At 38.4% G+C, this 26025-nt stretch overlaps 2 protein-coding genes across 3 annotated transcripts in view; one reads left to right on the forward strand and one right to left on the reverse strand.

Annotated features, from left to right (window-relative positions):
- The window catches only part of LOC125230065 (protein halfway), a 50324-nt gene extending 26341 nt beyond the window's left edge, over window positions 1–23983 (forward strand). The window contains exons 2-11 of one of the 2 annotated variants that reach the window (XM_048135061.1): window positions 9816–9920; window positions 10447–10633; window positions 14030–14155; window positions 15829–15864; window positions 16676–16873; window positions 19263–19438; window positions 20469–20648; window positions 21071–21229; window positions 21873–21983; window positions 22461–23983. In XM_048135061.1, coding sequence (XP_047991018.1) covers window positions 9816–9920; window positions 10447–10633; window positions 14030–14155; window positions 15829–15864; window positions 16676–16873; window positions 19263–19438; window positions 20469–20648; window positions 21071–21229; window positions 21873–21983; window positions 22461–22739 — 1557 coding nt within the window. In that variant the 3' untranslated portion in view covers window positions 22740–23983. The remainder of the gene's footprint in view (window positions 1–9815; window positions 9921–10446; window positions 10634–14029; window positions 14156–15828; window positions 15865–16675; window positions 16874–19262; window positions 19439–20468; window positions 20649–21070; window positions 21230–21872; window positions 21984–22460) is intronic. The other variant, XM_048135062.1, reaches the window with a different exon arrangement.
- Window positions 23984–24015: 32 nt separating this feature from the next.
- LOC125230064 (probable ATP-dependent RNA helicase DDX52) overlaps window positions 24016–26025 on the reverse strand; it is a 29264-nt gene continuing 27254 nt past the window's right edge. Inside the window, exon 13 of the mRNA XM_048135060.1 lies at window positions 24016–24268. Within this exon, the coding sequence (XP_047991017.1) occupies window positions 24064–24268 (205 nt within the window). The 3' untranslated portion in view covers window positions 24016–24063. The remainder of the gene's footprint in view (window positions 24269–26025) is intronic.

Consider the following 26025-nt stretch of genomic DNA (forward strand, 5'->3'; position numbering starts at 1 on the left):
ACACTAATAAGTACACGTGCGTTTATTTGTGTGTGTGTGTGTGTGTGTGTGTGTGTGTGTGTGTGTGTGTGTGTGTGTGTGTGTGTGTACTGTGTGTGTGTGTGTGTGTGTGTGTACTGTGTGTGTGTATTTTCATATTTTGACACTTAATTTACTAAGAGGTTTTCTATTTCATTGTAGGTCATTGTTTTGATCCAGTCTAGTACTTTCTTTTTACATTCTCTGTAAGACATAGGATGAATATTTAGTAATTTATTAGCACTATTGTATACCCTCGTCGATCTTATAAGGTATTGCCTTTTTGCAAACACGGTTTTCGCAGGTAGAAGAGGAATTGCATATGGATTTTGTCGCCTTGTAGTTGTTATCGACTCTACTGGAAAATAGATTAGTTTGTGTTTGCGCATAATAATATTTAGGATGTATAATTTTCGGACTGATAAGAGGCCACATAGCTCATACAAGTCATTGGTTGGAAATGTAAAGGGCTTGAAAAACATTACTTTCAGTAAAGCTCGCTGGGCTCTTTCTAATTGTAAAAATTTGGTTTTTGTTGCACCACCCCAGACGGTGATACAGTACGAGAGAACGGATTGTCCGAGGGAAATATAGATTTGCTTTAACAGTTTCGCAGTGGCAACATGTCTTAATTGTTTAAATGACCATATAAGTTTCCGAATTCGCGATATCATAAGTTCAGATTGCACATGCCATGTCAGTCTCTGGTCAATCATTACTCCTAAATACTTAACATGATCAACTTTCTCGATGACCGGGCAGATACAATCTGACTGATTTTCGTTGTTACAGCTGTGAATTCTAATTCTGAAAGAAGTATCTGGTTGGGTACTGTTAGTCATTGTGAAGCAGATGTAATTGGTTTTTTGCATATTTAAGGTTAATAGGTTCTGCTGCAACCAACGAGCAATTTTGGATAGGCCATTCTCAGCAAAAGTACGTACTTCCTCCCAGCTATCTCCATAGAAAACCACAGCTGTATCGTCAGCATATGCAAAAATGGTGCCATTGTCAATGGGCATGTTGCACAGTTGGTTAATATAAATAAGAAAGAGCGTTGGTCCCAGGACGCTTCCTTGAGGAACCCCATAGTTGATATCACACTCTTCACTCATGTACTTTCCCACTTTAACCCTCTGTCTACGGTTTTTCAAGTAATCGCTTAGTAGCGAGAGCGGGATACCTCTAATACCAATACTTTCAAGGGCCTTCATAAGGGTAGGAACAGAGACCGTATCAAAGGCTTTTTTCAGGTCGAGAAACACAGTCAAACATTTTTTCTTCGTGTCTAGTTTTTGTGTGATTAGAGAAGAAATAGATGTGACTGCATCTTCTGTTGATATACCTTGTCTGAAGCCAAATTGATTTGATGATAGAATATTATATTTATTAAGATAATTCATTAAGCGGATATTAATAAGTTTTTCTAAGATTTTGGATAAAACGGGTAAAATAGATATAGGTCTATAGTTTGATATAAGGTCTCTGTTTCCACCCTTATACACAGGAGTGACAACAGCGAGTTTTAGTGCATCAGGAAATACTCCTTGCTCGAAACATTTATTTGCAAGATTGGTAATTAGGGGAACCATGACAGCGCTAGCTTGTCTAAGGAACTTAGTAGGTACATCATCCCAGCCAGGAGCACTAGTTGATTTAAGGTTAGAGAGGATAATAAAGATTTCATTTGGATTAGTGTCATAGAGCATAAATGAGTTGACAGGACGGCTACCGACATCGCTAGGACCACCACAGGAGCCGATTTTACTCGTTAAAATTATCTCAGCAAGAGATTTACCAACACTCGAGAAATAATGATTGATATTATTAACAGACGAGATGGGGGAGTTCCCATTACTCTCCAACAATGCTGCGTTGTCATTGTTTGCTTGTTTCCTGTGTGTTATTTTATTTACTTCATTCCATAGTTGTTTCGAATTATTGCTGGCTCTCGTTAGGTTATCGCTATCGTATTTCCGCTTTAATTTCTTAATAAGTCCATTACAAAAATTCCTATACCGTCTGTAAGTAATTCTGAGGGTGATATTTTCAGGGTCGTTACGAAGTTTTAATTGCAGTCTATTTCGATTCCTAATGCAGCGTAGAATGCCAGGTGTAATCCAGGGCTTTTTTATTCGACATTTTCTAGGGATCATCGTGGTGATTGTATTGGCTAAGAGGCAGTTTTTTAATTTGCCAATAATAAGGTCCGTTAGGCGATTTGGATGTATTTCATTATATAAATCAGCTAAGTTTTCCTCATGAGACAATTGACTGCATTTTCAAAGTTAATGCTAGTTTTAGTTTTCTGCGTAGGTGAGCTGGTTTTGTAGTGGCTGGAATGCAGTAGAGTCATAGCATGGTCTGTAACTGTCGTGTCTAGGACTAGAATGGTTGTTTTTGCATTTATGGAGCTAGGTTTAATCATCACATGGTCAAGGCACGATTTATCCCTTGTCGGTAGAGTATGTCCAGGCAGTATACCGTGCATTGCTAGCATATTTAAATAACTATCTCTATTTAAACTGGCATACAATTGTTCAGTAGGTCTATAAAGAAGATTTATATTTATGTCTCCGGTAATTATAATGTTTTTATATGTCTTTATGCGCTCTAGGTGCGAGTTTAAAGAATATATAAAGTTTTCGGCGTTATTGTTCGACGGAGAGCGATAAATGCCAAGTATTTTGCTGTCTTTAATAGTTATTTCTAAACAGGAGGCGTGTTTGAGTGATATTTCAGAAACTTTAACCTGGAGGGAGTTATTTACATAAGCAATAACACCGTCGTTTTGGTTTAGATGTTGAGTTGTAAAAAATGTTTGGTAATTATTTAAGGCTGGTATGGGTTTGTCAGGGTTCAGTCTACATTCGCTTAATATAATTATATCTATATCAAATTCAATTTGAGAAATAGTTGCTACTAAATTATCATAATTACAATAAATACTCCTGATATTCTGTGAGATGATAGTAAGATCAGATTGATGGACATTGATGTATTGGCCTACTTCGTCAGAACGGCACTCAGCGCTTTGAAAAGGAGAGGTATGATCTACCTGGTTTATTAAGGACAAGCTACTATTCATTATTTTTATTATTAAAGTCAGAGAAGGTTGCAGGCAAGTATGCACATTCTTTACTCGTGAACGTGCTTTGGTAGAAATGGTAGCAAGAGCTGGGTAAATGTGTGATATACACTAATGTATGAGTTGTAGATGCAGGCGAGAAATGTGTGTGATTGTGTGTGTGAATGAAAATTGAAATAGGTATGTAGATATGTTTGTAAATAGCAGTGTAAATCAGTGTATTAAATTGCTTATTTTTTATGGAAAATGTTTTTACATCATTCAAGGAATCAAACTTACAATTAACCCTAGTATACATGGCCAGAAACAATTCAGGGTAACACTTACTGATATAGAGCCTGACAGTTAGTCAGGATTCTTGAAATAGTCTTTGTACTTGCGGCTCGTTCGTAATTAGAATTACAGGCGAAGTTTTGTTTTTTCGAACAAATACTTTGCCCATGCTTGTCCAACAGAACTCATAGCTTTTCGATCTAGCTAAGTCTCGTGCCAAAAATCGAAGACGTGCTGCTTTGGCCGTCAGGTGTTCCGTCACATAGATTGGGGTTTCAAGTGTTCTGTGGCCTAAGTGTTTGGCACATAGCTTATTCGTTTTATTGAAAACGTTGTGGTCTTTACACTTTGACAAAAAGTCAGTTTTTTTAATGGCTGAGACCATTTCTACTATGATGGGCGAATTCGGTTTGTCACTTTGACGGCTTCGAACTCTATATATGTCGGCGATATCAGTAGGCGCTATCGTATAGCCTATATTCTGGGAAAGTGTAGTCACCATACCAATCAAGTCTTCTCGTGTTTCTTTTTCTGTTTTAGGGGCATTTTTAATTTCTAGGTTCTTTTTACGGGCTTCTCGGGACATGTCTTCAATTTTCTCCTCGAGGAGGTTAATATACTCCTTGTCCGCCCGCCGGTCCTTCTCCAGGTTCTCAATTTTCATTTTTAACTCTTCATTTTGCTTGGTCAGAAAGCTAATAGAAGTTTCGATTTTTGCATTAGAAGCTTTTATATCGAGCAGGGTGGGGTTGATTTTTTTGAGCTCTTTTTCTTGAGATACCTTGAGATCTGTTATCATCTGTCTCATTTCTTGTCTAAATTGGTCCATTTCCGTGCCAGGACTATCTCTTGATCTTTTCTTTCTTCGCTGTTCGGCGAAGTTTGGCGGTGTCTTCTTGTTTTCTACGTCCGAGTACGAAGCATCGCTTCCCGATCCCGACATATTCGTCAGCGCGTACTAGGAATGTATGAGTACAAAAGAGGCTAACTGTACGCCCGGGCGCGCGAGTTATGAATGGAGTAGGCGGGGCACGCACGGATAGTGCGTAGCGTACGTGCGGGGCGGGGCTTGTTGTATGTGTGCGGCTTCACAGCGTCGTTTACTTGCCTTGCGTGTGTGCGTGTACCAGGGCAGCAGCTATTGAGCGTAGCAAACTCTTCGCACGTATCGACTACTCACTGATTTATGCGCTCCTAGTGTGACTATTGATTTAATTACGAATTAAATTTTATTAATTTCCGAAATAAATACTTGTACGCGTAGTGGGCACGTGAACACCGTGTGGCGGTCCGAGGGGAAGAGGAAGTACTTGCAGGAAGAGTGTTTTCCGAGAGAACTCCTCGAAACGTCAGAGGCCAGTACTTAGTAAAAAAAAAAAAAAAAAAAGATATTTATTTACCAACACCGCACGAAATGGACATGTAAGAACTTATATAAACTTAGTAAGTAAAATTACAGATGTGTGTGCAGTAAAATGGATGAGACTCAGCGAGACCGCTGATTTTCAGTCCCCATCCAATAAACTTAAATGTAATACTTAACTAAATAACTAGCTTACTAGCTAACCCGGCGAATAGATCGCTGCTAAGGCGATGTAAGTACTTAATAATTACAGAGCGAAACGGATACTGAGTTACACATGATTATGTCCCATTTGCACTTTTATTTATAAAATGTTCGAAGTTTAATTTGTTTAAGTAATTAATAACATAGTTGCATTTGTATGATATTAGCCTGGCCAGGCCATCACATGTGTCGACACATGTTTCTCCGCAACCCACATTCAGCAGAGCGTTTGCTGAATAACATGCCGACTAATATAAATAGAAGTAGCAGTTGTGGTTTTATTAGTGTGATGCCCTGGATATGTGTTTTAATTCGATTAACATCAAGTTTGCGTTTTTAATCGTGTGCCTACGTAGAAAGTTGTAGATATGGCTTTTGCCTGCGGCTTCGCTCCCGGTAAATTCAAAAATTGTGGAATGCGCCATATTACTTATAAACTTCCACCCCCATTTTAGGGAAGTAGGGGGTTAGAAATAGATAAAGAGTAGCCTATGTTACTCTTCATCTCGTCAACTATCTCCACTTAAAAAGACACGTCAATTTATGGATGGACACGGCTTTTTATGGATGCGAACCTTATTACTACTATCAAGATAGTTACTTTTTAACTACACTGAGACTAGCGCGTGCCGTGGAAACGGGAGCTAGCCGTCGAGAATAATAAAAACAAAGGCTTTTTTGGTTAACAGATAACGGCCAAAGCCAAAAAGCATCTCAGAAGATTCGTACTATACGAAGACTATCGTAGAGCTATAACTGAGTTTTTATTGCACTATTTTAATTGTAGCTTACTGGCAGATTCGTTAAACTGAAACTACTGGCTGTTTTCCAACACAATCTAAAACTAATCATATTAAAACTCATCAGTAATGTCTGGTTATGTGAACCTGTCAATCATTCTTCATGGCGAATCCGTACTAATATTATAAGTGGGAAAGTGTGAGTCTGTTTGTTTGTCTTTCACGGGAAAACGGAGCGACGAATTGACGTGATTTTTTAAGTAGAGATAGTTGAAGGGATGGAGAGTGACATCAGGCTACTTTTTGTCTCTTTTGAACCTCCCACTTTCCTAAAATGGGGGTGGAAGTTTGTATAGAGTATTCCGCAATTTTCGAATTTAACTCGATCAAAGCCGCTGGCAAAAGTTGGTATGAGATATACACCAATTGTGCAATTGAATCTTTACTTCTGACGTTTGTTTGTAGACTCGTGTTTGTAAATAACGTTGCGTTGCGCTTGCGCCATAATAGCTCAGTTTCAGTCAAATCAGGTGCATAAAGTGTTTTGAGGAATTAATTTCCAATAAGCGGGAAATCGATTTCATATCTTAATCAATGTCGTCGACCTAAATATATAAAAGAAGAAACTGACTGACTGACATATCAACGCACAGCTGAAACCGCTGGTCCTAGAGATTCCAAATTTGGCACGCAGGTTCCTTAATAAGGTGTAGAAGAGCCCTAAGAAAAGATTTTTCAAAATTCATATCATAGGGGGGTGAAATTATGGGGGTCCAAAGTTCAACGTTTGAATAAGATTACTTTTAGTACGTGGGCGAAGCCGCGGGAAAAAGCTACCTAGTTAGTAATAACACATATTTAATATTGGACAGTCACCTGCAATAATATGTTACTGTTCGAAAGCCGCAAAAATATCTGACATGGTCTTATTTGCAGTAACAGCATATCACATAGGTACTTTTGCGGCCTTCGAACAATTATATATTTTTTCGTATAATTGGTCCATTTTTTCCATGTTTTACAATGTTTGCATTATTAAATAGAGTGTCCACCGGTTATGGTAGGCGTCTTCAGTGGATACATGTAGAACTCAACATCAGTTACAATTGTCTCCCAGTCGAGATTTGCCCCACTGTACCTTACTGCTATTTTATCGCACTGATGGGTTCACTTTATACCAGAATCGATGACTTTGTCATAAAGATAAACAATTGGAAATATGACATAAGTATCTACATACTTAATAGTAAATCAAAGGTAACATATTATAAAAAGAACCGATATAGCATTTGGACAAGCCATAAATACAAGACAATTGTGCGTCCAGGCAGTCGAGAGACCATTATTCAATAGCCGTTTCCTCTGACCCAAGGACCCGGTTCACTTTAATACCAGAAACGATAGTTTTGTCATCACAAACAATTGAAAATATGACATAGGAAACTAGTAAGTCAAAGGTAAAATATTATAAAAAGAACCGATATAGCATTCGGACGGCTACGACGCTCGGCAAGACAATTGAGCGTCCAGTCGAGCGACGATTATTCAATAGCCACTTCCTCTTGACCCAAGGCGGACCCGATTAGGTTTAGAGTCTCTAGATCAGAGACGATATCTTTTTCATAATAATATGATAAGTAAAAGGAAATGGGACATAAATAATAAGGGAAATAATAGTTATTTGTTTTACAAGAGGGCAAAGTTGTTGTTTAACCGCACGTGCCAATATTGATAGCCGAGCCAGCGAAAGATTCCATGGAATCTTGAGCGTTCCGAGGGTATCAAGGCACGAAGGTTAAACAAACTTTGCCACCGAGTGAAACACAACATTTTTCCCCACACCAATACGAACAAAATACTGACTATAAAACATCAAAATATTTATTTAATCTTCATTCATAGTTAAAACTATCAGTCAGCTCAAGACATCAAGGTAAAATTTGCGCTCTTGTGGATAAAATGCAATTTTGCTATCTGTGTTCGAAGAGAAAAGGGAACCTTTACCAGTTGGTGTGGTGAAAAATGGCTTATTTGTAAGTTATGTATGCTTCCTAGGCCGGACGGGTCCAATATAAAGTATGTATTATGCCTACTTCATAGCAAAAAAAGTTAAGTAGCTTGCGTCCTTCACTTAAGAGATTAGCAGCGAAATGTGATCCTAAACATGCGTACATATAAGTACTTACTCGTAGTAGCAAAAAATTCTCCTTAACTTTGCAATGCCTACCTTGTTACCCGATATCTTTGATACATTTTAACTCAGGCCTTTGAATAAATTCTTGACCAGCTTTTAGCACTTAGACCTAGATGTCTGAATAAATACATATTTATTACATTATATATTCTCAATCTTCTTTATAACTGTGCCGACTCGGCCTTAGATCGAGTCCCACGTATTTTTAGAGATATTTATTACAAACCTTCACCTGAGTGTTTACGTTGCGGTTATTTTTACTCATGTTTTATCGTGTTGCCAATTCGAAAATACGTTTTGATGTCATTTTGTTATCATTTGCCTTGCGTTTCACTCGCACCAATATATTCTGAGTGGCAACGATTTTGATATCCTCTTCTGAAAAAGGGTTATATGAACTCAATAGAGTAAGCACATGATTGTCACGAGAGTATGTCGCCGCGAGATAGACTAACCGCCCATATGGTAATAATACAATTAGAAGAAGACGTGTGACCTATCTCGAGCGACATACTCTCGCGGCAATCATGTGCTAACACTGCTGTACCAAATGAACTCAAAGAAAATACATACGGGCGTAATGCACGTGAGTATGATAACATTGATAACAAAACTATATCAATTTCTTGTCAAGATTAATCTACGAATTACCTTACGTGTTACTATATCACCGACATGTCTGGATGTAACTCTGATGCCATTGCCAACTGGGAATCAAATAAATTAATAATAAGGAAGAGACGTTTATAAATATAAAAATATGTAGTTAGAAACATAAAAAATACATCGGATATAGGTAGGTACTCGTATTTGGTTTGGGTACCGTTAGGTGCGAAATTGCGGATACCTACTTAAAATAGATAAAACATGCCTAAACCGGTAAACGGATAAAAATAAAAAGTAGGACAAGTGTCGAGTAAATTAAATCCTTTTAGAATAGCTTGCTTATTTTAGATAAAGTTAGACCAAATTAAGTTTGCATCAATTTTACTCATTTTGCGAAACAGTAGGTACCTATTTTATTTATTGGTATTCTACAAATACGTACTTAGCTCGTTTCGTATTTAAACGTTCGACATTGCGTGCATTCACAGTGGTTATTAATAGTACCTACTAATTACTTTTTTTCATCATTTGCATTAGTAAATGCATTTTAACTGACTTATAAAAAGGAGGTCGACCGTAATTGTTCGATTGTTTGGCTTTTCATTCAAGTTTGCGCCGATTAATTAATTAAAAATAGAAAACTTAGAGCCAATACGACAGTGGCCTTTTTGTCAGAAACTAACCCCATATTCATAAAGTTAACAAGCCTATAAAGTTCGTTTGTCCCTTTCCGACGTCCTGGTGTGATAGAAAGGGAGAAACGAACTTTATCGGCTTGATAACTTTAGTGAATGTTTATGAATAAGGGGTAAGAATATTAAGTAAATATTATTAGGAAGTTCCTTCTATAGCCCATTTGAAGTGTCTGCTAAGTAAAGATTTGGTTGGTTTTCCATAACATCCTATCTATTCTTCAAACTTCCTCATAGAGGTGCATATGCTTTTAAACATGTAGAATGAGGTCTTCCGAAACCAACGATTATTACTAAGGAAGGTCAAAGGGCATAACGTGGACGGTAATACACACACTTTTATTTAATCGCACTGCTTGAGAATTGTAGGTAGGAACCCCTAAAGTCACAGGAAAAAGAATCCTACATAACTTATGTTCGTTTAGAATAGAATTAATAATTATATTGTATTTAACATCAAACTGGACAAATATTCTTATATTATAATATTACCTACATGTCTTCATGTAGATACATTTTACACAAACTAGATGCTAAATGGGATCCCACTCAGCATACTGCCATAGTAAGCCGAAGCGCTGATTTTCAGTGGGTCCCAGCTAAGAGCTAAACTAAAACGAGTATCTTTTGTCAACAGGCGGCGCTGTGGTGTTTCGTGGTGTACCTGCTGGGTCACATTCCAACCATTGAGATGAGAGTGGATGAGTTGGAACAGGCGGCACAGAAGTACAGAAGTCCAGAGGTCAGTGATCATTGATTTGATATACCTATGCTATAAAAAATGGACCAAGATAGAAACTTAACCCTTAGAACACCGATTTTTAAAATTTGATTTGTTCATTAAAGTACAAAATTGTCTGTGACGGATACGTGATCAGGCATTCGAGGGGTTAAGCAGCCTATCTGGATATTGTCTTAAGTGTCTAAACTGTCTTCGGTTAGTTGCGATAGTTTTGAAATAAAACTGGCGAAATGGATTACATCGCATCATATAATTAATAATCTGAAATGAATTTGAATACATCCCGACGCTTCGATCCCTTTACAACATTCGTGGTCAATGGCCAAATCATCAATTCATCAGCCGATCTTGTTTGAGTCACTCCAGTAGGCATGCGAGACTTTTTTATTTTGTGATATTTAAAAGATAACTCACGTTAGAATATACTTAATTGGTCAGGTCTGAATGGTCTGATTCATCATTTTTCAATTTTTCAATATATCCTCAACTTTTACTTCAAGTTGAAACCTAATCTTCTACTTTCCAGCCATCAGTGCCAGCATCAACGCCTCCCCCCACTTATCCCAAGCCCAACATGAAACTGGGCAAGTGTTTCCACCTGGATCGGTCCCAGTGTCCAACTAAAGAGCTCCGGTGTGACACCGTGGACCCAACTTCTGTGTTCTGCTGTGATGTGGACAGCTTCACGTTGAAAGAAGGCCTGACTGCTTATAGTAAGTTCTTACTATCTTAGTTTCATATGGGCACTTTCAGAATTTGGGACCCCCTAATTAGCGTAAGTTGTCAATAAAAATTAACTCACTGTCAGTTTTGTGACGATAATTAAACATGGAATTTCTGTAAATTATTGTTTTTGTGTTAAAGACATAAACTTTAAGCGATAGGTAATCTACATTCAGAATATGAAAAAAGTAAATGTTCCCCTAAATGTTCTAAATCCCAAGTCCATAAGAAATTGAGAATAATAGGTCGGTCCCAATGTCCAGCTAAAGAGTTCCGCTGTGACACCGTTCTGTGTTCTGTTGTGATGTGGACAGCGTCATGTTGAAAGAAGGCCTGACTGCATACAGACATGACTTTTGTCCATATTATTCATAGAGTGACTAACAAGTCACAATAGACCGGGCCGGAGTTTCTGTTCTATGGAAAGCACCACCGATAGAAACAAAGTTCCGGACAACCTGGCTCGGCCCAGCTTATTAAGAAGACTGAAATATTTTACGAGGACGAATTTGCTGGGCAAAGGCTAAATATATTCAATATAATCAAAGACATCTTGTTTACAACATGACCTATAATGTCCATCTGCAAGTAACGTAACGACCCGCGTTGTTTATCTCCTCCAGCCACATGTTTGTGTTGTCTCTGTTCATTACTAAACAGATGATAAAGACAAAACCAATATTTGCCTGTGAGGAAATCGAGTAAACTGGGTCAGGCTGACGACCGAGTGGTGGTGAGTTGAAGAAGGTCGTATGACGCGTGGAGGTGATGCTAGTTATGACGTTTTGGTGGATGTGTGGTTGGATGAGTAATGAATGTAATGATTAAAATGACTAAAAACGCAATAAGTTGAGAGAAGTACCACAATAATTTTATTTTTATTAAATAGGTATTACGACAGATTCAAAACATTTTTGAATTATATTTTGTTTTTTTTTTTTTTTTTTTAATTCTAAATTATGATAGATTTTTGTACGACAGAACTTTTGACCTGTTCATAATAAGAAAATGATAAAAATCTGAAAGTTCTTTGACGGTTTGCTTAGTAGTAGGATACTTATATTTTTATTTATCCTTAATCAGTGATATACGAAAATGAAAAAAAAAACGTGTCATAAGGAAAACGGAACACGTACTTATTAGTCTTTTTTTCTAGGAAGCATCTGCAAAATGTTTTTAATGCAGGAAATACAAGGAAAATAATAAATGTTATCATCCTTTTGCTATACAAACTGAATAAGGACGATTACATCGCAAATAACAGTAGGTGCATTGAACATATGATATTTGATTAGTTACTAGTACCTACCACAGATTATTAATAAGAAGTTACTAGATCTTTCACTTGCCCGCAAAACGACAAATACCTACGCTTTATTTAACTAATACTATAGGTAATAAGTTACTACGTAAAACTCAGAGGAATAGTAGGTACGTGCCACACGACTACACTGGCGGGCGCGTGGCGCCCCTCTGCCACTTGTTACCTCGAGGCAACTGCTATAGCGGGTCCGCGGGCGAGTGACGTAGGCCTGCCAGTGTGCTAGCTAACTAGTACCTAGTGCTAATTATGCGTAGGTATGTTAGGTACCTATTGGTGTAGTGTTATGTAAACTTTAAATAATGTAACTAGGACCGTACAGTACTGTATTCGCATTCGACGACCGGTCTGGCTCAGTCGGTAGTGACCCTGCCTGCTGAGCCGCGGTCCTGGGTTCGAATCCCGGTAAGGGCATTTATTTGTGTGATGAGCACAGATATTTGTTCCTGAGTCATGGATGTTGTCTATGTATATAAGTATGTATTTATCTATTTAAGTATGTATATCGTCGCTTAGCACCTATAGTACAAGCTTTGCTTAGTTTGGGGCTAAGTTGATCTGTGTAAGGTGTCCCCAATATTTATTTTTTATTTATTCTTGTTAATGTAAACACTAAACAGGGAAACATTTGAAACTCGTACAAAGTTGTAGTTGTAAATATTTAATAAGTATTGGTTGAAGACCTCAAACGTCGCAAGCATGCTAACCTCGGCAGTAGTTACATATTTGCGGCGTTTGGAGTTGAAACCCTGGGGCCGTGGGGGCCTAGTGCGCGTCGCCTCTATGAGGAGCTGTCCAAGCGCCTCATAGATGCATCAGGTGACCAGAGGGCTGGCCAGTATTTCGCTCAGCGGATAAGTATAGCTATACAGCGGGGCAATGCGGCCCAACTGGCGACTGGGTTTACCCACTGGCGACGATTTGAGCCAAATGTTTTATTTGTAGATAAGGTTTTGAATAAGTATTTAAATTTAAACCTTGCATATATTACTTAACTTTTGAGAACTTTCTTTACTTTTGTCCTTCAACGCTTAGCCTAATTCAAATTCACCTGCTCAACTGCGATTTCAAAGCTAGTTTAGGCTACCGTGTGCTTCGATTCAACTAGTGTAAGTACTTTCTTTTAGTGACGTCCGGTCTGGCCTAGTCGGTTAGTAACCCTGCCTGCTAAGCCGCATCAGTCCTGGGTTCGAATCCCGGTAAGACCATTTATTTTTGTGTTGCGCACAGATATTTGTTCCTGAGTCATGGATGTTTTCTATGTATAATAAGTATGTATTTATCTATTTAAGTATCACCTAGCACTAGCACCCATAGAAGGTACTATCAGCAGCAAAAGTGCATGGCGAATTTATCAATGAATTCATTCATAATTTCTCCATGCGCTTTTGCAACTGATAGTACCACATACAAGCTTAATAGCTTTGCTTAGTTTGGGGCTGATGGGATGATCTGTGTAAGGTCCCAATTAGATTTGGGCCGAATATGGACTTTGCCGAATACGAATATTCGGCCGAACATTCGGTTCAGCTCTTACCGAACCGAACATTCGGCCGAATATTCGGTTACGCCATATTTTTAAAGAGGATGTTCATTAAAACTATTAAATGATTTATAATGGTTAGATACCTATGTTCTTATGATTTAGTGGATAACTAAAACTTTGTTAAAACAACTCTGAAGTTTGAACTCTTCTCAACTCTTAAACTACGGTGTTCTAACTTTTTTACAAAACAATTGTATTTATATTTTGACGCGTAGGTAATTATCTCTTTTTAGTAGTTCCTTAGAAAGCTACTAAAATAGGAGCTTAAGTATTATCCAATGGAATACGTAAGATCTTCATTAGTTATTTACTTTGTTTATTCGGTAAATATTCGGCAATGCAACCGAATTATTCGGCCGAACACGAACATTGAAAAACTTGCCGAATATGCCGAATACCGAATATTTACCGAATATTCGGCCCATCTCTAGTCCCAATATTTATTTATTTATACTTATTTTAGTTTTTTGTAGACACGAGAACTTTATGATTATTTACCAACAATTTCTCCTGTTACAGTGAAACAGAATATCACAAACCTCCACGTCCTGAACGCGACCATAACTGAGCTAGACCTGTCTCAGTCCGTGTTTCGACGGCTGGCGTCCATGGCGCTTACTGACGGCAATATTGGACAAATTGTTGGTAAGTTACTAGAAGAAATACCTACCGATAGTCTCTATAAATACCTACTGACAGGGCACACGAAGAAGGGAAAGAAATAACGCAAGCATTGCTTTCGGCTGGAAACCTCAAAATGTAAGCGCAACCCCGGGCGCCTTGGATACGTAGCCGAATGGCACAAACGCTCACGAAACGAAACGCTCGTAGATATCTATTTCTATAGCTCTTGCGTATTGGCGCGACAGAGCCAGACTACCTTTCGCGGCGTTTCGTTTTCGTTTCGCGTCGCAAAAATGCCATTTGGCTACGGCACCTGTTCACTCATGGAAGCGATTCGTCGAGAATGAGCTACGAGCAGCCGGGTTTAGCTGGAGAGAGGTCACGAGGGTCGCTGAAGATAGTAAGGCGTAGGCTTGTGTCGTTCACGAACTATGAACTGTTAGGAATAAAATCCCATCAATGACCGAAATGTACTGAATCTTTCCGTGCTCTGAGAATCGGTCTTTGCTCATTTAGTTCAGTATAGGATCGGCGAACGCGAGCGGTTTGGATCAAGAACGAGTGTGTGACTGCGCCGACCGAGAGCGAGAGCTACTTAGAGAGTCAAGTTTTCATATTAAACTTCGGTTACTTACTTTCGGCCCGGAATGTTACTATCTGTTGACTTATTCATATCATTTTGATACTATTTGGTCCCATTCGTTCTGATCTTTCCGACCGCAGTGGTTACTGGTCTGTCTGAACTAAATGAGCAAGCAAAGACCTAAAAGAGCGAATTAACTAGTTCGTGGGAGCGATTAAACGAGATCGGAGCGCTCAGATCAACGAACGAAACGGCACAAGCCTAGTAAGGCGAGCAGCAAGGCCCTTTGCACCTCTGGGTGCTTTAGTGCGTTTTCACATTATCCGCGCGATCCGATATCGGATGTAGGAAGGATTTCAAAGCCAAAAATTAAAAATGACGGCTTAAATGAATGGGATATCGGTCCTACATCCGATATAGGATCGGATAATGTGAAAACGCACTTAGAACTACAACACACACATTCGCAAATGTACCGGCTGGTCAGGATGGGTATGTCAGACATCTTTTGCGTAAGGTTTCAAATGAAACAGAACATTACAAATCTCCGTGTCTTGGTCATGAAACATTAGACAGATCGTTGGTAAGTTACCAAAAGCAATAAACACATGTCGCTCTTGCCGATGGGGCAACGGACGTCGCGCATCAAAACCAGAGTGTAATGTCAATAACGTCTCCTCAGTACATTTTGTATCAGGAAGGATCGTATTATAGAGAGTAAAAGGTGGCGTGTGGCGGCACAGCGCATAGACTCCGTCTCGCGCCACAGGACTTAAAACTTTTGAACCTCAATTTTGGCCGGTTTCCATATTCTTGATCGTTGGTAAAATGTCAAAATTAATAAACACATCTCGAGCGTCCCCGACGTGCGCCATCTATCACCGTACCTTTTTCTGTATGGTCAAAACCAGCGTTTTAATGTCAATAAGTTTACATTTGTCTTTGGTACAATCAACACCGATAATTAACAATTTGTAAATATTTTTGCAACAGACTCAGCTCTATCAAATGGTCAGTTAATAGGGTAAATATTAGATATGCAAATAATGATTTTAGTAACAACGACGTGTATTTAATTTTCACTTATATTTTATTCCCCGCATACCCTCAGCCCGTGAGATGGAAGATGAAGTTAAGAACGGTGACGGTAAGTTTATGAATTTTTGACCCAATAGCCATTTTTTACTCAACTGCGGGTTTATATTTTATGATTACGTCTTATGTAAAATAAACCTAAAAATCTCTTTCTGACTGTGACTTCACATCCGTAAGGTAGATGGTGCTTGCACAATTGCACATATTGTGATAATAAATAATAATAAATATTATAGGACATTCTTACACAGATTGACTGAGGCCCACGGTAAGCTCAAGAAGGCTTGTGTTGTGGGTACTCAGACAACGATATATATAATATATAAATACTTATATACATAGAAAACATCCATGACTCAGGAACAAATATCTGTGCTCATCACACTAATAAATGCTTTTACCGGGATTCGAACCCGGGACCGCGGCGTAGCAGGCAGGGTCACCACCGACTGCGCCAGACCGGTCGTCAATAAATTTCCATGTAAATTCATTGAACAAAGTCTTTTGCACTTTCATGAATTTATCTCTTTCATAATAACCTAAGCTAACCACAAAATTAAAATTTTGAAAAAACCCCCGACCGCGATATAGTAGACCGATTTTCATGAAACATGGCTAAGAACACTCCCGACTAACTCAGCTTTCAGACAAAAAAAAACTAAATCTAAATCGGTTCATGCGTTCGGGAGCTACGATGCTACAGACAGACACACACACAGACAGACAGACAAACAGACAGATACGTCAAACTTATAACACCGGGGTGTTATAAGTGAACCAAAACGACGGGTCGTTTCTGCGTCGGGGGTTAAAAATGAGACTGTTTATTTCTTGTCACTACAAAGCATATTTGTTCCTTCCAGGCCAGTTCCCGAAGCACTCCTCAATCGCCTGCCTGAACATCTCCAACAACAACCTGACAACAGCTAAGCTACCGAGCACCCTGCGGCCGTTCGCGTACCTCTTCAACCTCACCGTGCTGGACGCGTCCGCCAACAACCTCACCGAGTTCCCGCTCAGCCTGGTGCAGAGCAACCGGAAGATATTCATCGATATGTCAGGTAGTCCACTGAAGCTATTTTGATGACATTTGAATGTCATTTGCAGAGGTCGGCGAGGGTGAGCTATTTTCATACTAATATGATGTCAGACATGTCAAATTAGCAGGAAAAAAGCTCACCCCCGCCGACCTCTGGTCATTTGACATTCGCCAGTCGCTGTTCGGAGAAAGAAAACACGGAGGTGAAACGGAACGTTAATAGTCCGGTTGGTATGGCAGCTGGTAGACCTGATTGGCTTTGGCCATAATCCCTTGGGTTACAAGTTCAATTATAATAATATAACAATATGCCGCCATAAATAACACAAGGAAAAATAAAATATGTTCGTACATCTCGAGTCATTGTAAAAGACATACCTTTATATCATGGAAATCATAAGCAGATGTACTTAATACTTATTTAAGCGATAAATCCGGTAAAAATAAATATAATTAATCTACGTGAGCATCAGAATAGGCACAAATAGCGGACATAATGCCTCATGACGTTTTCTAGCAGTTTGTTGTACAACTTCGATACGGCGAGCACCAGCCATGGAGTTGACTAGATATCGACGATTGGGAGACGCTATACCTATATGCATATGCCTGGCCCCGTAGACGAATGTCATTTTCTGCGACGCGAAACGAAAACGAAACGACGCGAAAGGTAGTCTGGCTCTGTTGCGCCAATAGGCAAGAGCGATAGAGATAGATATCTATGAGCGGGGTGCGCCAAAGTTCATATAAAATTGTTTTATAGATTATTGGTAGTCCGAAAATGTTTCTCATACAATTTTACATTATAACGATCATTATTCATAATTCATAATTCATAATAATAATATTTATAACAATTTTATGTTAATAACTATCGTAACTTCGAATGAGTTTTGTTCATAATGTCATTCATCATAAATACGTTTTATACTTATGTTTATATACTTATTGATCATAACGATTGCGAGTAATATAATTTATCGTTATTATTATTGTTAACAGAACAGACATCACATGTGACAGTCAAGTTAGGTGCGACGACGAGCGAAGCGAGGAGGAGCGTGTTAGGTTGACCGTGAGCGAACCAGAAACGAATTTTTAATGTAAATTGTATATGTCACTGTAAAAGCTTCAAGCGCGCTTCTATATAAATGGCACAAGTTTTTCATAGAACTTCCCCAAAACTTTTTAAGAGGGCTTTCGTTTTAAAAATAGTGAAATCGCAACCGAGCGCTCTATCATACCGTGTGTGGTATCAAATTAAAGGGCTTTGCGAGTAGTTTATAAATATATATCACATTATAGGACTTTTTCTACTTGGTATAACAAAATATGAGAAAATGTCCAAAAGTGGTAATAATTGTACCGGTGAAGGCTCGTTTTCAAAAAATTGGCAAAAATCAATAATAGCAATTTATAATCACTAAGGCATAACAGCAATTTAAGTAAACGTTGCAGATTAATTTAGTACAAAACTTACTTCGATGTGTTGTAGATTTTCAAAGAAATTGTCACTTAATTTTAGGTAATTTCTGAAAAAATTGAATTCGCCTTAGGCTAGTTTACTCTTTTTCAAAAACTTAAAATAAAAATCTAGTCTGAAATGATTGTGGTACAGGATATACGAATTATAAATTTACCCGTTTTAATATTCAAAATTGTCCAAATTTTACAAATAAGACCGACTCATTCAGCTCTATACGTGCGTTTTTCTAAACGTGCATTAGAGAAAAATTCATAATTAATTTAGTAAGTTAGTTTTCAAAAATCCAGTCTTATAAAAATCAAGATAATAAGATGCTCTAACTGGAACTTGAATTAAATAAATCTATTGGATAAAGGAAAGTGTAGTATTTCACCGACTAAAACTATCAATTTTACATTCTTTTGACGTTTTTTTTGAAAGCAGCCTTAAATAATTTTATGATGAATGATTTTCTTAAACACATAATTATGAATGTTATTAAATATTTGTATAGAATTTATGATTAAAAATTTTCGACTAAATGATTATTATGAACAGTGATAGTAGTACTATTGTTAATAATGAAACAAAATTATGATAAGTAAAATTATGAGAAATGATCATTCGGAGCACAAATCGGTATATACAATTATTTTATAACAAATAATTTTATATGAGCCAATATGGACCCCTATGAGCGTTTTGTTTCGTGAGCGTTTGTGCCATTCAGCTACGCACCCTGTGCCGTTTACGTTTTCTGTAGAATTTTCCTTCCGCAGACTCTCCGCTTGCTAATTTCGACTGGGCAGTTCCTTAGGCTAGTTTTGGTGTCGATCCGATCCGGTCGACCGATCTGCACTAGACTCATATGTGTTAACTTCAGGGAGCGTTTTAGAGTGGCGCGGACGACAACATCAACTTCATACAAATTGGTGTTCGATTTCAGGGAACAACCACATGCCGTGCAAGGAGTTCCAGCAAGCCATGGACAGCAACAACTCTCTGCTGACCTTCGTGAACTACTATAAGACGTACTGTGTGCGCGAGATACGGTTCAACGACCGCCAGTGGTTCACAGAGACTTCGGTGCTGCAGATTGACCATCTTAAAGTTCAGAAAGAGGTAGGAGATAGTAGTCTTTCTATTTTTACTCCTAAATGGTTAATGGCGCAATTTCATTAGTCGCTAGAGCCCGCATGCGGGGTGCGAGAGATTTCTGGAACGCGTGCCACAGGGCCCGCATTCGGGGAAATTAAATAGTAATAGTAACTTTCATTGGTTGTTATCTCGCCTGCGGGGAGTACCCGTATGCTGCATAATGACCAATCAAATTGCACGACTTTCATTGGTTGTTATCTCGCCTGCGGGGACTCCCCGTATGCTGTATACCGGACGAGTTATCGACTAATGAAAATGCGCCACACGACAGGAAGAAAAGTAATTACTATTCAAAGGTTTTCAACTTATTTGAAATGGCCAAAAGAAAAAAAAAAACAATTTTGAATCGACGCTGTGGAAAGTGGACAATTTTTCTGCATATCCATTTTCAAACGGAAATTTTACCAGCAGTTCCTGTCAATTTGACCTTTACCGAAGATAAAGCTGCTAGATGCCAGTATCCAGTATCAGGATAATGCCTTCGATCATTGATTTGAGGCCCCCTCTGTTTAAACTGACAATTGGCCAAAACCCGGATCCACACCGAATGAGCAGCGTCGAGAGGTAAAATTCTAGAAAAATTGACACTTTTCTTGTTCGAAGCACGTCTAAATAGATGCGACGTTTTCTGTGCGAGGAAATTGCCTTGCGTCACTGAACGTTCTGTGTGGATCAGCCTAATAGCGGTAGATTTTCTTGCCCGAGACAATCGCTGTTGTGGCAATTTCTTAGGTAGCGTTCCCACTTAAGCGTCGCGTGTCGCGTGTCTCGGGGCGCGCAAGTCGCGCAACGGACGTCTCCGCCACGCCACCTGGGGCGCGTCTTACGTCCTTCCTATACAAAATGTACTGAGAACCGGCGACGTTTTTTGAATTACATTCAGGCGGCGTGGCGCGGACGTCCGTTCCGCACCTCAGGACATGCGTCTCTTAAGTGTGGCCGGTCCCTTAGGCAGCTCATTTTGTGTGTACCTAATCACTTATCTTTTCCACAGCTAACGAATACCTGCCGCAACATCAAGCCCCTAGACGCGAATTGCACCTGCTTCCTGGATCGACTGGAACTGACACACTTGGAGTATATGGTGACGGTGGACTGCACGCAGCGGCATCTGAAGGTCATGCCCACGGATCTACCGGCTAACACTTGGAAACTCAATGTTTCTTACAACAACGTAAGTTTTAGCTACAATTCCAGTGATAATTAAACAAAGGTACATATATTGTAGAGAGGGAACCTGTTAGCCGTGGAGCGCTGTGACGCATGACACATGACAGAAAAGAGGGTGAACCGCCTGAGAAGTTTAAATAGATAATAACAATCAATTTAGTTTAGTGGTGCAGTGGGTCAGCACTGATTGACGCTATCTATTCGCGGATTAGCAAAATAATCTTCTAGATTTGAATTATCATGGATCTCCACAAAGTAACGCCTGATTCCATCGATTATTTTTTTTTTTTTTTTAGTATGGTAGGTAGACGTTTGACCACGATCACACATGATGGTAAGTGAGGATGCGGTCTACGGTGGAGCACGCTTACCTATGAGATACCTATTTACTCTTGCTTTAAATAATATTTTGGTATTTTTTTTCAGATAACTAGTCTAGAAGCGGTCGGCGATGACCCGTCATACGAACAACTCAAGCAACTCATAGCAGACCATAACGATATTGAAAACATCGGGCCGCTAGAGGGAACTAAATTCGCTGACAATTTCATGTTGTTCTCTATAACGCACAACAAATTGAAAAATGTAAGTAATACGTATATTATAAACTGAATTAGGTACCATACATTAAAGAAAAAGCGATCAAGCCCACTGGTGGCGAAGCCGGGAATCGAACCCGGGTCTCCAGCTAACGCGGCTGACGTGATAAATCGCTACACCACCTCGACCGCCGAGGCTGACGAGGCTGCCAACCATTACCACAGTACAAATCATTACCACAGTATAAGGACGACTCAGTAGTTATACTCTACGGCAGCGGCGACGGGAAAGGTACCTACTGCATTCGAAAGCACGTGGTTGAACAAAATTACTATAAATGTTACTCGACATCGTCCAAAGTAAGATGTTGTTATTTAATACTGTTAACCATAAGTATTAGTATAATAATACCACATTATAACAGTCAGAAAACGTAAAAAATATCAGTATGCATATTATTTTTATCCACGTTTATCCAAATTCGCTTGCATGTGTTGCGTACGTACACGGCGCGCTTGTGTGCACCCCGCGCGGCGTACGTTTGTTGGAAGAGTTGGAAGAGTAATAACTGGTTTTATACTGTGTCATTACTGATCCTTTTGAGAGGGACTACCTACGTTTTGAACTGCTGATTATAAAGTTCATATTAGATCTAACTGTATAAATTAATAGTTGACTTCTGTTACAGATCCACACGTACATGCTGTCGAACATGTTCGACAACCCGGGCTCGTACAACACGTTCCTCATCGGCGGTAACTACATCCATTGCGACTGTAATACCGAGAAGGTTATCAAAGTAAGTACATCTCTTTTATTTTATCTATGTTATTATGGAAGGGCTATATTGGTCACGGGTAATAATCGGCCTTTTCTAACAAACCGGAAAGTAATCAAATTAAAGGGCAGTCTTATTGGTCAGTTACTATAGCAGCTACCCTATTACATATTTTATTTAAATTTTTGCACTATGTTTTCTCGACAAACCGTGTTTTATTCAATGAGGAATGACTGTTAATTTAATGAACTGAAAAATCATGCACTTGAGAGCAATGGATCTCGACTTTTTTGAAGAATTGTTTATGAAGGATCTCTTTGTTTGTCTTTAGCGTTTTCTTCAAGGATCTATTTGAAGAGTTATCTCACTAATATGAAACTTTAATGTATGAACCTTATCGTATTTATTCTGCATGAATATAAAACCTCCTAAACAGAACAACAGAAATCAACATTTCTTTCAATATTTAAAACTAATGACAATTTTTTTTCATTTCAGCCATGGCTAATAGAAGTCTCAAAAACGATTCTCGACTACAAAGAACTGTATTGCGAAGACGGCATGGGCCCAGTGGTCGACCTAAAAGAGTTTCAAGTCTGCCACACACCGCGAGACTGGACCGACTATATATACTACATAATCACTCTAGAAGTACTTGTCCTAGTACTACTAATTAGTAAAGTATCCTATGATTACTGGATCTTCAAGACGGCAGGGTACTTGCCGTGGCCGGCGAATAAGATGCCGCGACTGCCCTGTGATTGGCTGTGTGAGTGAAGCGCTGCGCGCTGATTGGTGGAAATTCGTTGGATGTGATTGGCTCGTGGCTGGTCCATGTGTTTTAGTTGCGCTTTGAGGTTAATTTGCCAAGCAAAAGACCTCGATATTGGTATTGATAAAATTTAATTTTGATTGTGATTTCGGATATAATCGTGTTGAACAAGAAGTTAAGTGTAGTCGGGTGATCTTGTGGCATAAGCTTGTAATGTTAGAGCGAGAAAGACTACAATGAAGCTATTTTCTCAACGAGCGCCATATTTATAGGTAGTAGTATCTCGATAACAGGACAGTATCTCATTTGTGAAAGACAAGTGCACTGTGATTGACTTTATTTTGAAATCAGTTTGTTGGAGTATGAACTATTAATTGCGTGGTGTGTTTTGCAGAGCAAACGCCAGGTTATAAACTTATTTGTTTATTTTTTAAGTGTTTTTCATGGACTTATGACTACTTTTTGAGGGCTATGCTATTTAAGTTGCAGCTACTGATAAAGTTAGTTATATGTAAATTTGTGTTAAATGTAAATTATGTGTTGTTGAAATCGTTGTAATTATATATGAAAAGGTGTATATTTTTATTTAAGCGTAGCTTTGTGAAAGCATTTAGACGCACATACATATCTATACAGGTATATAAAAAAATATAGCAAAGGCAAATCTAATTATGCCTTTCTCAATGTCGCGAAAGTTTTAAGTCGTTATATTATATTTAAGAATATATGAAAAGACAAGTTATAACATGTACATTCATGTTGATGAGTTTTGGATGTGGTAATGTTACTTTTTGTTTGCTAAAGATGCTCGAAAAGACATAAAATATGTCTATTATCTATGTCAAACCTACCATCCATTTTCTGATGTAGATTCTTGTAATAAAGTCTATTTTTGTACTCAACATAACATAATGATAATATTCGCTATTTTTGGACCAATTATACAAATTCTAAGAGGCTAAACATTAACTTTCACCTAAGACATAGTTAAGTTTTTTATAACTTAAGTAAAGGCTGAAACAGACGGACTGCATAGTTCTTAACCTTCCATACATGTTGCAGTCCGTGTGTTTCACCTACTGTTATTGGAAATAGGTGCCATATTGAAAAATATCCACTGAATTTATCACTACTTTAGATATTTATCTATCGAAAAGGTTATTATGTATATAAATGCAATGAAGACTGTATATTTTGTATGGGTTTAGTTTTATGTAAAAAATGACCAATAAAAGGGTTGATTTTGTAATGTTGGTTTCATTGTGGAATAAAATACTAAGGTAGTTTTTAATTGTTTATTTTTCTTAACACAACTTATAAAATACGAACTTATTTAGCTTTTTTATGAACTATAGTTTTCTTTTTATTCTGTTTCATAGTGTTCATTTTATTTTTGTTTTTCTTGGCCATTTTTATTTGTTTTTTATTCTTCGGTTCTTTATTCTCTGCCTTCTCGATTTTTCTTCTTTTCGCATTTGTGTTTTTGTTTTTAGTCTTATCGTCTTTTGAGTCTTTATCATTTTCTAGTTTCCTCCTGTAAATAAATTATTAAAATTAATCTTTATAAATTAACACCCTTAATCATAAAACTTATAGTTACCACCCTCTTCTTTTCTTAGTAAATGACGTCAAACTGACGGATGGCGACGAACGATTATCAGTGTCATTTTAGATTTACCAAACGTTATCAAAAATGCTGTAACGTCTTACAGGTAACTGACAGAGTCTTTAGGGTAGTTCGTGTAGGTACAATGACTGCAAGCATGCTAATAAAAATCTTACTTGTGTCATCAATGCGCTAGTGACTAGAGATGGGCCGAATATTCGGTAAATATTCGGTATTCAACATATTCGGCAAATTTTTCAAAATTCGTATTCGGCCGAATAGTTCGGTTGCATTGCCGAATATTTACCGAATAAACAAAGTAAATAACTAATGAAGATCTTACGTATTCCATTGGATAATATGCTCCTATTTTAGTAGCTTTTTAAGGAACTGCTAAAAACAGAGAAACCTATGCGTCAAACTATAAATACAATTGTATTGTAAAAAAGTTACAAAACCTTAGTTTAAGAGTTGATAAGAGTTCAGAGTTGTTTTAACTAAGTTTTAGTTATCTACTAAATCATAAAAAACATAGGATGTAGTAACATATGTAACCATTATCAATCATTTAATAGTTTCAATGAACATCCCCTTTAAAAACATGACGTAACCGAATATTCGGCCGAATGTTCGGTTCGGTAAGAGCTGGACCGAATGTTCGGCCGAATATTCGTATTCGGCAAAGTCCATATTCGGCCCATCTCTACTAGTGACCAAGCGGTAAGAACCTACGTCTTACAATTCGGAGAACCTAGGTATTCACATTCACCACCAGACTAAAAATGGCGTACTACGTCAAAAACCGGGCGTTATCTATAATCGCCCGCTTGTATTGCGAGAACCCGCCTAGCGGGTTGTCCGGCATCTGAGCAACGTTCACGTGTGCCCACCAGACGGGTTCTTGTTTGCGGCAGTGTTGATAAGTAGTAAATCGACGACAACGTATAGGGTACGACCTGCAATTATTTTTTTCAGAAAATTGCACCTTACCCACCAACGTACAAGGTGCTATCTGCTACAAAAAAAATCGCAGATTTCGCCTTGTACGTTGTTGTCGTCGAAGAAATACTTATCAGGCCTCTTGCCCAGTATAGTATAGTATATAGTATAGTAGATATCTCGTCCCTCCTGGGCGCCTTTTTAGCCAGCTACTTCCTCTTATTGGGGTCCTGTATTTTTAATACCCAAGACCAATGAAAGTGTAATATGGGATCATCTACATATTACGTCACACAAGGGGATGGGGGTTAAAGGGATACAAAAAAGCGTGACATAGTCGCATAGCGTGAATCGAAATTTTGTGTGACGTAATGTGGAGGACCCTATGTAGTAAATACAGTATAGTAGATATCTCGTCCCTCCTGGGCGCTTCTGTATTTTTAGTACCCAAGACCAATGAAAGAGTAATGCGGGATCATCCACATATTACGTCACAGCGTACTCCCGTAAGGGGAGGAGGGAGGTAAGGGGGGTTAAAGGGATAAAAAAAAACGTGAAATAGTGGGGAGGGAGGGGTTAAATTTTTTTCGAAATTTCGTGTAACGTAATATATGGACGGCCCCTATGTAGTAAATACTTACTTATCAGGCCTCTTGCCGAGTATAGTAGATATCTCGTCCCTCCTGGGCGCTTCTGTATTTTTAGTACCCAAGACCAATGAAAGAGTAATGCGGGATCATCCACAT

Source organism: Leguminivora glycinivorella, chromosome 10, assembly GCF_023078275.1.
Source record: "Leguminivora glycinivorella isolate SPB_JAAS2020 chromosome 10, LegGlyc_1.1, whole genome shotgun sequence".
Taxonomy (NCBI): Eukaryota; Metazoa; Arthropoda; class Insecta; order Lepidoptera; family Tortricidae; genus Leguminivora; species Leguminivora glycinivorella.